Source organism: Xyrauchen texanus, chromosome 16 (genome assembly GCF_025860055.1).
Source record: "Xyrauchen texanus isolate HMW12.3.18 chromosome 16, RBS_HiC_50CHRs, whole genome shotgun sequence".
Lineage (NCBI taxonomy): Eukaryota > Metazoa > Chordata > Actinopteri > Cypriniformes > Catostomidae > Xyrauchen > Xyrauchen texanus.
Window position 1 is genome coordinate 29,234,271 of NC_068291.1, and position 13,179 is coordinate 29,247,449.

General features: G+C 36.8%; 1 protein-coding gene across 1 annotated transcript in view; it reads left to right on the top strand.

The window, feature by feature from the left end:
• LOC127657090 (PDZ domain-containing protein 8-like) overlaps nt 1-13,179 on the top strand; it is a 62,719-nt gene that overhangs the window by 15,538 nt on the left and 34,002 nt on the right. Inside the window, exon 2 of the mRNA XM_052145739.1 lies at nt 11,237-11,362. Within this exon, the coding sequence (XP_052001699.1) occupies nt 11,237-11,362 (126 nt within the window). The remainder of the gene's footprint in view (nt 1-11,236; nt 11,363-13,179) is intronic.

The following is a 13,179-nucleotide window of genomic DNA, read 5'->3' on the forward strand; positions in this document are numbered from 1 at the left end:
ATTTTGGCCATATCACCCAGCCCTAAATAGAACTGTAAAGGAAACATGTCTCTGAACAGTTTAAAAAGGACTTTATTTCATCCTACCTCAACCCCCAAAGGCAGCATTTTCCCGTTTTTGGAGGCAGTCTGTGTCTTCATGTTACAGTTTAAACTGAGCGGAGCAGGCACGAGAGCTGTGCATGCTGCAGCCGTAGTGAGAGATGAGACAAGCGATCGGACTGCCACGCAGCATGTGCTAGATTTAGTGGACAACATGTTGAAAGCACTATAAACCAATTTATCATCACAATCTTATACAATAAAGGCTTTTATGACTCAACATAAATTCCTGTACTGAAACACTCACACGTTGACTTAAAAAATACATCTTGATGCAAGTTATCATACAGTAACAGGCACTCAATACTTCCCTCATGTAAACTTAATTCATGATGGTTTAGTGTATAATAGCATTCAGTTGCCCACTCTTGATAAACATCGGATTATTTATATCTGTCATCCCAGGAAAAATTTGATGTAGTAATCCAGAAATCACTTTATTTTCTGTATAGTCACACAGTACAAACAATACAGATGCTATGAAAACTGAAAGTGTGTCTCCCGATGAAGTTACACACATATACATATATATGTTTTATTTTATTTCTGTTAAGGGAATCGCAAAATCCTCTGAGTAGCATGCTAGCAGCTAGTTTTTTGCTAATGATGGCTGCAGACTCCTCTCCTTTCTCAATGCTTTGTGCATCATGGTTATTGACCAATCACAGGCTGTGCACCTTCCACAATCTGCCACAGTCCCTTCACTCCCCCAAAGTACCTACTATAGTAGGAGCTAAAAATGCCCCAAAAACTTCTCCGAGGAATTATATCCTTAAGTGCAAAAGTGATGAAAAGTACTAGTCCTGGGGGAAAGTACCTAAAACAGGCTTTAGTACTTCCAATGGGAAAGGGCCTCATGTCACAAATTGTCAAAACCATTTTTGAGTTAGAATTGTGCATTAACCATTTACTTGAGTTTACAAAAAATAAAAGCTTTAATAACATTTTCGTTTTTCAAGTTTAGCCAAAATTGAATTCTAGCACCTTGACTGTGGTACAAGTGTGTGTGGGCTTTACTGCTTCTCAAATGTTGTAATTAAAGCTGTAATTGCATAGGTTTCTCCCTCCCCAAACTAATGAAGGACGTTTTCACAAATGAATTATGAATGTAGCTCTCAGATGTTGTATAGGTTATGCTTAATATATGATGCAGTGCAGGTGATAACGTGTGGATGAGAATGTGTTTTTGTGATCTCTATATTGGTGAAGAGTTACCCCAGATGATGTCATATCTGTTGACACTGCGTTATTGATAGGTGTTTAATGACACCTTTGTGCTTTCAATAATGACTTGGGCGTCATGAAAGTGGGTTTATGTTCAGTACCAGTTAGAGGCGATCTGTAAGATATAGAGTTACGGTATTGTGAGAACCCATATAATCACTGTGCCCTTAAGCAAGGACGTAACCTGTGTGAATGGCTTTAGACAAATTTTCCTGACTATGCTGATTTAATGGTCCAGTTCCTCTGAGGCATTAGAGAAACACACTCTCAGTAGAAAAAGATGCTGTGGTTAATCTATCTATCATCCATCTGTGTTACACTGATGGAGTTTGGCTTTTTTAAATGTCCTGTACAAGACAGGTCAAGAGAAATCATCAACAGCATGTCTGAAACTGTCAATTTACAGCTTATTCTAGTCTATTCAGAACAAACCGGAAATTATATCTCATGATTAACTATTAACTAATACTGCCCCTAATAGTCTACCAATTGTTAGTAGATGAGAAAAGTCTTGGTCAGCCAAGTTTTGATTTGTCGGTTTGTCGCAGAAAACAAAAATTCCACAAGAAGTGTCGAAGTCACGCAGTCAGAGACGGACAGACATGTAATAATCAAACTTTCTGCTGAGGTGCACAGATGGTAGGCCCACTGCAGCCTCAGCTTTCTGTTCTTAGCTGACAGAAGTGGAACTTGACATGGTCTTCTGCTGTTGTAGCCCATCTGCTTCATTTCCAACATTTCCATCAAGATGCGCATCAAAAAAGTCAAGTGACTGAATAATTAATTCATAACTGGACTAACCAGAGGACCAATCATCGCATCGTGCTCTGATCATCCTCCAGTGACCTACAAAATCCAAAGCCTGCAAAGTGTTTGCAGAGCACATAAGTCGAATATAAACTTGAACTTTGCCGATATTTTGACACTTTTGAAGAATTTATTATAGATATGCACAGCAAAGACATACTTTAAGGAAATAGGAATGCACATTTAATAGTGCTCCTACAACTGTATGATGTGTTCCAGAAATGAGAAGTTCTTCTAGAGTGTTTTGTCTGTGTGTTATAAACCACAAGTATTTCATTAACAAAAGAGTTACAGTGGCAACAGTTTCTCCAGAAGTGTCGATTTTGTTCTTTTGAACAAATGGGATGGAAACGTGGCTTTTTCGCGCATTGTTTTTGTGATGTTGTGGGTTTTCGTATATATTACATTTGCGACTTTGATGGAAACATGGCTAATGCTGGGTGAATTGAGAAAATTCACAAAATATTTATGTTTAGCCAGAAATTTTATTTTATTGTATTTTAGTGACAAAACAGTTTAGAGGTTACAGGAAGCAACATTGAAATGTGCTCACTACCTGCCAGGTCACATCTACAGCATTTTGCATGATTAGGGTTAGGTTTTTTTATTAAAATATTAGGGTGTTTCTTCAATGTCTGGCACTTTTAGCACAGTGGACTTCTTGATAGTAAAGTCTTGTGTATTTATATGCATCACAGGAGATTTATGTTTTTTTGCAATTATTTCTGAAAGTCATGGAAATTCCCATCAGTGTGTCATTTCCACCACATCTCAAATTCTGTATTGAGTTTACCAGAATTCTGTGATGGTAATTACGGTGATGGAAATGACATGTTAAAGTAAAATGCAGAATTATTTGTCTTGTTATGGCTAATTTCATTGCTTTCATTTTAAGAATCCTTGTTGCAAGGTACACTAACGAAAAAAATATTAGGGACTAAAGTGTTGATGCCACAACTGTGGGACATTGGCAATTTATGAAAAAATTTATAGAAATCATTTTCACACAATTAAAATGGTTTGCTATTTCATTTTATCGCTTGGGACAAGGCTAAAATTGTAAAATCTATGGGCTGCATATAAGGCATTTGGTCTGGTTTAACGTTTCCAATTTAGTTTTATTAAAACCTTTGTTTATCAATAAGAAAAAAGGTGAAACCTGTTCGGTTTTAATACAAATCAATCCCTGGCAAAGACCGACACAGAACTTTTCCAGTAAGAAATTTTCCACTGAGTTAAAGTTGTTAGAAGATGTGCTAGTTGCGACAAATGTTTTCTTTGTTAAAGGATTTGATTCAAATTGCTCAGGCTACATACATCAGTGAAAATCAGATTATCATTCAAACTTGACTTGTATTATGTGCCATGTTTTATGTTGCAGTTAATGTTAGTCATTTAGTTAGTTAGCCAACTGTTGAGTAAATTTTGTACTTGACGAGGGTTAATTTTGGACCCTGGCTGTACTGTTTGCATGCTGCTAGGCAGTAGCTATGTTAATAGTCTTTCCTACCTAGATCTCACATTTAAAAGGACACCATTATTGATCCCTCAGTGACTCAGCTCGTCATCTCTGACTGTGTGCTACGCAGAATGCACCATGGCCATTGTGGCTCAGATCATCAGCAGTCATCAACTTGACCATGACTGAAATTTATACTCTTTCCCTTTCCCTTTTTCTTTTTCCCCCACTAACTCCACTTATGTAAGCACTCTTCAGAAAACATCTGTTGTGTCTCCATTCTTGCATGCTTGTACATGTTTGGTTTTTACAACCCCTTTTCATGTCACGCTATACATATTCTATATTTTAATAAATCTTTCTTGATGATAGACTTAGAGAGAAAGCCTTAGCTGTGCATTTAACATTATTGTAACCTGTCCCAAGCCAGATGGGACTGTGATGTCATAATGCACTAAAGCTGATACCTCTTATATCATTTTATCTATGATTCCACATGACTGATTGGTCATATCTCAAAATAAAAGACTACATACAAATAGTGTACATTTGAAACACAGCAAGGCCCAAATTAAACTGGGATGTAATTTCTCTTGCTTGCTCGCTCTCTCTCATTCTCACTCTATTCACTAACAGAATCTCTGAGACCACAGAAAATGATCAGCTTTACAGTTAAACACTGTCATTTCAGTCCATTAGACAAACATCCTTAATACATTTTCAAGACTTTTCTTCTCATAAATGGGTCATGAAATGCTGTTTTTTTTTTTTTAAAATGTTTATATATATATATATATTAGTTTTATTATCTTTCCTGAGGTACACTGATAATGTTTATTTCATAAAAAAAATGCATAATTTAGTAATATATGATAATTTTCCACCCTGTCTCTGGCCCTCTGTCTGAAACACTTGGATTTGGCATAAGCTCCACAACATTATTAATATTGTCATCATTAGTACATTTACAATTTATAACAATATTTTAATTAAATGGGTTCCAAAAAATAACTGTGTGAATGAAAATTGGACTGATGTCTTACAGCTAAATTGAACAAAAAATAAATCTGAAGGTCCAGATGTAAGTTGAAACATTTAAAAATAAATTATACAGAGATTTCTGGTATCTGAATCGGATCAGAAGAGAATGTGGTATCGGTGCATCTCTACTTTAGAATATGACATAACACATCATGTTATATGCAATATAAAAAACAACTTCTGTTTTGCCCGCCTGACTGCCAGATCCCAGTATTTCAGTCTGCAGAGCACACATGATAAGCTCCTGACACTCACCCGGTCAGCAAAGTTGTACATTCCTGGTACCGATAAAAGCAAAGCTGATTTAATTTGTCCTCTATGACCTGGCTGTAGTGAATATGATGTTTTAGATAGTTTAGGTGATATGAGAGGGGTTTAATCTGGTCAGAAGCACATCCTTGGTGAAAGATAGAGCAGGTGTGTTTGTGTGGGTTACATAAACTCTTTTTACACTCATTTCACCATATGGCTATTATACTGCTTTTATATTCTCCTGATGAGCGCATGATAAAACCGTGTGTGTGTGTGTGTTAACTGTAAAACTTATTGTTGCATATTACAGTAATGGTTTAATAAAATGTTCAGCTTGGTCAATAGTTTATTATGAGAAAAATAGGTGTGATTATGCAGAAAAATGTGTGTGTGTGTGTGTGTGTGTGTAATATATATATATATATATATATATATATATATATATATATATATATATATATATAAAACAAAAATAACTTGAGATTAAGAAATGCAAACAAAGTGAGGACAAAACATTATTATATTAGATTATATAATCTATTAATCTAACTGAACAGTTTGTTTGCATGTCTTATGTGTGTGTTTGCATCTTGTGTATGTGTGTGGTTTGTCTCATTGCAAACCAAGCAATTTCCTGCAGATAGAACTGACAGATTTCGCAGAAATCAAAAATGTATTTGATAATACAAAAATCGTGTGGTTTTGTTAATGCCTTGAAGTTGTTTTTTTAACTGCTTGCATGTAACACCTCATAAGTGCAGAGCAAGGTATATGGTGATACACAGATGGACAAGATCTTTCCAGTCAATAATAGTTGTTTGCTGGCTTTCCCCCCTTCAGTGCTGTTTGCCTTAAAGTGATAGTTCACCCAAAAATGAAAATTCTCATCATTTACTTGAGAGTATCTCACACTGGACCTTAGAGGTCCATACAATGCTAGTGAATGGTGGCCAGAACTTTGAAGGTTCATAAAGCATATAAAGGCAGTAAATGATCCATAAGACTTTGGAAGCAATATGATGATGTGGGTGAGAAACAGATCAATATTTAAGTCCTTTTTTACTATAAATTTTCCTCCCTTCCTAGTAGGTGGCGATATGCACTAGGGATGCACCGATACCACTTTTTCTCTTCCAATTCCGGAAATCTCGGTATCGGCAGATCCCGATCCGATTCCAGTGTTGTTTTTTTGCATAGGCCTAATCAGTTTAGAATATCTTTACACACAGTATCGGATTTGGCTCGGGCTCATCGGGCCGATACCCGATCCATTTAAAAACGTCAGTATCGGAGCCGATACCGATCCAGATATGGGATCGGTGCATCCCTAATATGCACAACGAATGTTAATCGCCAAAAACAAAAGAAGAACGTGAAAGTAAAAGTGGAGAGTTATAGTAAAACTTGACTTGTATATTGAATAAATATTATATTAAATATCTCAGCCACAACCATCATATCGCTTTTGGAGATATGGATTAAACCTCTGGAGTCATATTACTTTTATGCTGCCTTTATATTCTTTTTGGACCTTGAAAGTGTTGACCACCTTTTACTTGCACTCCATGGTTCTACAGAGCTGAGATATTCTAAAAATCTTAATTTGTGTTCAGCAAAAGAAAGTAAGTTATACACATCTGGGATGGCATAAGGGTGAGTAAATGATGAGCAAACTTCTTTTTTGGGTGAACTATCCCTTTAATTACTCTAGAACTTCTGTCGGAAGCTTAAAGTATTGAAAATACTTTAAACAGCCAAGCATCTGACCACATACAGGTTAACTGTTTTTTATTTCAATGAAGTAGGTCACATCCCAAAGGAGTAAGTCTTACAATATGTACTATATAGTGGAAAAAAAAAGAGAACTGAAAACTACTGATTTCTAGGGAGGACACATTAAAAACAGCTTAAGGATCAGTAGGATGTAATACTATTTACAGCAATATACCCAGAAGTTGAATTAGAATGGGTTGAAGTGACTCACTCACTCTTGTGTTGTTCCTTACCTTTATGATTTTCTTTCTTCTGTGAAACACAAAAGTAGATGTTTGGATGAATGTTCACACTGCTCTTTTCAATACAACAAAATCTTATAGTGGCCAATGGTAGTCATGCTCCAGAGAGCACCATAAATGTACCATTAAAACAACCCTTATGTCTCAATCACTATATTCTAAGTCTTCTGAAGCCATATAATAGCTTTGTGTGAAATTTAAATAGTTATTCACTGTAAATCTTTCCATTCACCATTGCTCTCTAGTCTTATTCACATTTGTGTGTATTTAAATATGTGTCATTCAGTATGTCATGCCAAGTCAATTATTCCAAATGCCATTGATTCTCACTTGTCTCGTGACAGCTCTCGATACAGGGCAATATTTGTTGGTAAAGCATAAACTCCAGATATGTACAATAAATTACAAAAACACAGTAATGGTCTATTCTTCATTACTTGTTTACTGATGTTAATGTATTCAGCTTGTGTGTGGCATGTAATTGCTTCGAGTTGGCTTACACTGTGAGGTCCAGACTGAGGGTAATGCATGCATGTTTTGAGTTTGGGTAAGAGCGTGTGCGTGCGGTCAGTGAGTATTGTATTTTTAATGCTGCAGGCTAGCTGTGTTTCTGTTCTGGTGTTGGTGGTAAGTAATAGAGCTGTGCTCCATGCCCTGTGTGTGCTCTGGAACAAGCTGCACTCATGTCCTGCAATTAAGCAGCTGGGAGATATAGAGATGTAGGAAGACATGGATAAAAGAGCACTGTGAGCAAATTGGGGAAAAGCAGAAAGGGGGCACGTATCAGAACCTAATTCCTCAAATGATGTAGTTTGTACTCCGTGTACTACTAACTGGCAGACAGTACAGTATTCAAGGGTTAGTATCTGGGTAGGGTGCTATTGAGCAGTAGCAGATATGTTAAGTACCGGGAGATGCATGCTTGCAGTTTTTGTGTGTGTGGTAGCTTTGCATTTAAGCTGTTGTTTTTTTGTTTTGTTTTTCTCCCCAAAGCTTTATAGCCATATGACTACACTAAATTGTGACTTAATCTGTGGATTTGGCCTTTGATTGCCTCATTAGTGTTTACATTAGAGACGTTAATGAAATTGCCTTTTGTCTAGTCCCCATTTTGTGTATATTTATCTTTTTCATCTCCTTGACGAGAGGAGCATGTAATTTTCATGGAGAATAATAAAACAAACAGCATTTTTCAGAAATTTCTAGCATTTTGTTTAGTAGTTTAAGAATTTTTATAAAAAATATTCTTGTGTATCTAAACACTGATATGAAGTTAGTTTTTTTCCACATCTATTACTCTATCTTTTAAATGTATGCAAATTGTAATGTACTGCATTCAAACTAATGATTTGAGGATTGCTGAAGATGTATTCATTGTTTTGGGAAACTGTCCCTTTCTTGGCCCGTTTCCATGGTAATTTGCATGATGATAAGGTGGAAAATGGTCCATCTGGACTTTCATAAAAAGGCCCATGAAGCAATTTCTCAGGCTGGGCAGGTTTTGTAATGGTTTGTACTTTGCAAGGGCACATCAGAAAACTTTATCTATAGAGAGAGAGAGACACTTCCTGTTTTTGGAACTCACTGTGTATTATTAGCAGTAAAGACTCCTGAAATAGCACAAAGTGTCTCTCCTCAGAGCAATGCTGCTAAATTCTTTCACTGCCAGGCAGGGCTGCAGTTAGGGTTTCTTGGGCCTCCTACAAAATGTTTTCAGTGGGCCTCCCACTAGTCCATGTCCGATGGGGACAGTTATCCCATCAACGCTCGCTAACCGGATGGCTTTCACAGTTGCGTGCTGTCTCCGTGTTTATATTTGCGTCTCCCCAGGGCTTGACATTTAATTTTTTGCTCATCAGCCACTCTGGCTAGTGGAATTCCAGTCATTAGCCACTCAGCATTTTATCTAGCCAAAATCCCCCGTGCCACAAAAAGTGATAAAAACAACTGAACTGTAACTACATGCATTTGTTTGGACATTTTATTTGAACAAGAATAATATATAAATAAAGTTCAGCAGGACACAAGCCTAATGATTTAAGTCACTTTAGAATATCTGAAGGCCAGTAAGAACAAGAGTAGGATAAAACGAGGAAACTTTGTCAATAATTTCTCCATGAAAATCCAGATTTTAACCCCTTTAACTTTTCTAAATTTGTTCTTGCCTTCATGAAGATGTACCATTGTTCCATTTTTTTAACAGTGGCATTTGTTATGATAAAGGCCTTAACCACAGGTCAGACCATGAATGGCTCCACATTACTGTGATTAGGCTAATGTAGATAGTCTTACTAAAAAATAAACTATAGGCTAGTACTAATGGCCTAAACATGTTTAGAAAATTTTAACTACAACTTCACATTTAATAATTCCATGGAGTACAAAAGGTGATATTGGGTAGATTAAACTCTTTTCCCATTCAGTTTCATTGCATCTTTTCCTCAAATGGAAAAATACTTGAATCTTTTTTCCATTTACGGAAGAAAGTCCGACAGGTTTGGATCAAAATAAATTTAAGTGAATGAGAGAATCATTATTTATAACAAAAATGACGTTTTATGGACTCACCCTAATCATTTTAATATGCATGCAAGATACCAGTTAGTGTTTGGATAAATGTTTATTTTCAAAAACCTGGAAATCTATGTTGATGCATTTCACACAGTTGATGTCAGGGCTGTCTAGCAATTTGAGAAGTTAAAGTTCATCCATTATAGAGCTTTATACAAGAACATTCTCTTTAGAATTCATATGGGTCACATAAGCCGTGAAGTTTCAGTTTGCTCTTTCTCAGAGTTTTGGCTGTATCTCTGGAGCACGCTGATGTGTGCCGCAGCGGTTCATTCGCTCTGCACAGATGCGCATCAGGTGTGAGAAGCATATTTACTGCCTATAAAGCGCTGAACACGAGATTAATACAATTAAATTTGCTTAGGCTATGGCTACCTGCTAAAGTGGCTAGTAAGAGCGACGGAGTGTCTACCTGCATTTGGTGGGTTAATGTCAAGCCCTACATCTCCCGCTAAACGCGTATAGATGCGCTCTACAATATGGAATAGCCTTCTGTGGACCCCCCATCAGTCCAGGGCTCCTCGAGCACGGGCCCGGGACAAAAGGTCCAGTTTTCTCCCTTTATCGGCGGCCCTGCTGCCACGTTCTGCATTAGGGATTACCCTGTTTTCAAAAGTAATTTAAGTCCATTTCACTGGCAGCAACAGGACGAGCTACAAGCTACAAAACTTATGATGGGGTGTTTTTCAGTGGGGTTTTCCATTTTGAAACAATTGCTTACAAAATGTTGAATGTTTAAACACACTTCTGTAACATTAAGGTTTTAGTAAAAGGACAGTCATGTACAATTAAAGCAAGATGAACCACCATCCAAAATCCAGATTAAGATCAGTCCAAAAGTAATAAGGATTTTCTAAGAAAAATCACCATTTGCAGTTAAATTTGGTCCAAAACTATGGCTAATTTAGATTAGAGGTATTGTTCACCAAAATTTTTTAATTCTCTCATCATTTACTTAAACCTCATGCCATCCCAGATGAGTATGACTTTCTTCTGCTGAACACAAATGAAGATTTTTCATGAAGAGTATCTCAGCTCTGTAGGTCCATACAATGAAAATGAATGGCAATCAGGCCTTTGAAGCTCCAAAAGGCCGCTTTTGCAGATAAAGTCAGCATAAATGTAATCCATTTGAATCCAGTGGTTATGCGTTAAGTACTAGGAAGTGTAATCGATCTTGAAATCATGATCATGCCTAGAGAGTAAAATGGATGTACAGTGAAATAGGAGTTATCTTTTGGTCTTTTCTCACCCAAAACCAACTGGATTGCTTCAGAAGACATTGATTAAACAACTGGAGTCATATGGATTACTTGTATGTTGACATCTCATCTTGGTATGTATATATGTCTTTCAAATGCTTCAAATGCCTGATCACCATTCAGTTGCATTGTATTGACCTACAGAGCTGAGATTTCTTCTAAAAAACTTTGTGTTCAGCAGAAGAAAGAAAAACATACATAATTTAAAATGGCAATAAAATCCTTGCATTAAGCTGATCTTGCTGTTCAGCTCTTAACACACAGTTCTGAAACACATACAGAACTGAAATGCATGTTTTTCCTGTAAGGGTTGGGTGAATGCATTACACATCTGAAATCACCACTATCTTTTTTGCAACTACTTCCTGTTGGCTTCTCTATTCAAAAGCACTTGTGTCTGCAGTCATGCGTTATTATTTTGCAGTGTTTTGCAATGAGCGAACAAATTATCGTGGAAAAAAGCAAGGACATTATGTCATGATTCTGTCTGTTTTTGATTGACAGGTACAAGCCTTTCTTTCCCTTCCAAGTGCAGCCACCACTGGCATCATCATGTGACCTGGACCTCTCCATCCGTGACACCCTGTTGGTGGAGGGACGTCTGCGTGTCACCCTTATTGAATGTAGCAGGTAAGGCAGCAGCTGGCCCCTGTTGATGAGTGTGATAGAATCAATATTTACCTTTGAATCTTATCTGTTTTGGCAAAGAAAACATAAAGAGTCAGGCCTTAAAGGAATAGTTCACTCAAAACAAATTCTCTAATCATTTACTTACCCTAATTCCATCCCAAATGTGTATGACTTTATTTTTTTGCAGAACACAAATTAAGATTTTTAGAAGAATATTTTAGCTCTGTAGGCCCTTATAATGCCAGGCAATGGTGACCAAAACTTTGAAGCTCCAAAATTGCATAAAGGCAGCATAAAAGTATATGAGACTAGTGGTTTAACCCATGTCGTCTTAAGCGATCTAATCGATTTTGGGTGATAACAGTCTAAGAGGCAATAATTTTTTTTCCAGTACATCTTGCCATTTCACTCTTTAGGCAAAATCATGATTTAAAGCTCGATTACACAATTACACTATTAAATCGAGCATGAAAACATGATCGCCAAGGAGACTGCTAATGTCAAGATTTATAGTGAAAAAGTAGTTATATTTTGATCTGTTATTACCCAAAACCGATTGTATCGCATCAGGAAACCACCCTAGTCTACTTTTATGCTGACTTTGTCCTTTTTGGAGCTTCAGATTTTGTATCACTATTCACTTGCATTGTATGGAGCTACAAAGCCGAGATATTCTTCTAAAAATATTTGTTTATGTTCTGCATAAGAATAAAGTCATACACATTTGGAATGACATAAGGATGAGTAAATGTTGAGAGAATTAAAAATTTTGGGTGAACTATCCCTTTGATATAAAGTACTTTAGCCCTTCTTGCACTGTGGTGGGTAAAACACTCAGTAGTGTAAGGTTGGTGTTTCATAGTAATTTGCTCTGCCTCATGTGCTGTTTTCAGTATCAGCATGAATCTGGCATATTCAATTACTATTAACCAGTATGTGCTGTTACTCTGTTTTCTTCAGGTGTGTAAATACACACACCTGCCAGAGCCATTAGTGCATTAGTTGTGCATTCTTTTGTGTTTTTACACATACAGTTTATTCAAATTTGCTAAAGTTTTAGTTTTTATCTGTTCTGGGTGGTACACACCCAGAACAGATAAAAACTTTTGAGACACAAAAAACATGCATACAGACATAAACTTCCTTCTGATACAGACCCTTCTGATCCAATGAAATTTTAAATGGGCTGTCTGCAAGTGGCTGGGTTTGAGAACACACACAAACACTTTGTACTTTTGTCTCATTAGCAACAGAGTAGAATAGTGTTTGTAAAGGGCATGTTAATGCAGACTCTGACAATAACAAACCCAACTTATCTCTTATACATACACATTTTATAGTCTATAAACTTGATCGTAACATGGCATCAAGTTATTCAGAGAGTCCAGTAAACTTGCTGAAGGAAAGGAAGCGAAGCGTGATCTGTTTCCAGTGTATTTGCACTGAGCTGTTTATATCACAAATGTACAGAAGCCTTTCAACCACCAGAGGGCAACAGTGGACTTAAGATGTATCTGTCTTTAGAACGTGACTGAAGAACTGTGTATTTAGTATTTTCCTTTTTTGGAAGTGGAAATTGTCATGTTTTTCATCTACACATTGTAGGCTTGATTTATTTAGTCAAACTCTGAAATCAAAGTCAGTCTCAAACTATTTTTTGTTCTTGTTTTTTCCTTAAACATCTTTAGACTTTAAGGGGGCTTTCACACTTGGTTCAATTGCCTGTTCCGAACCCGAGTTCGATTGCTCCCCCCTCCCCCCTGCCCCCGATGGACTGTGTTCGCATTATATATTTGTATCCGAACCGCGGTACGCTT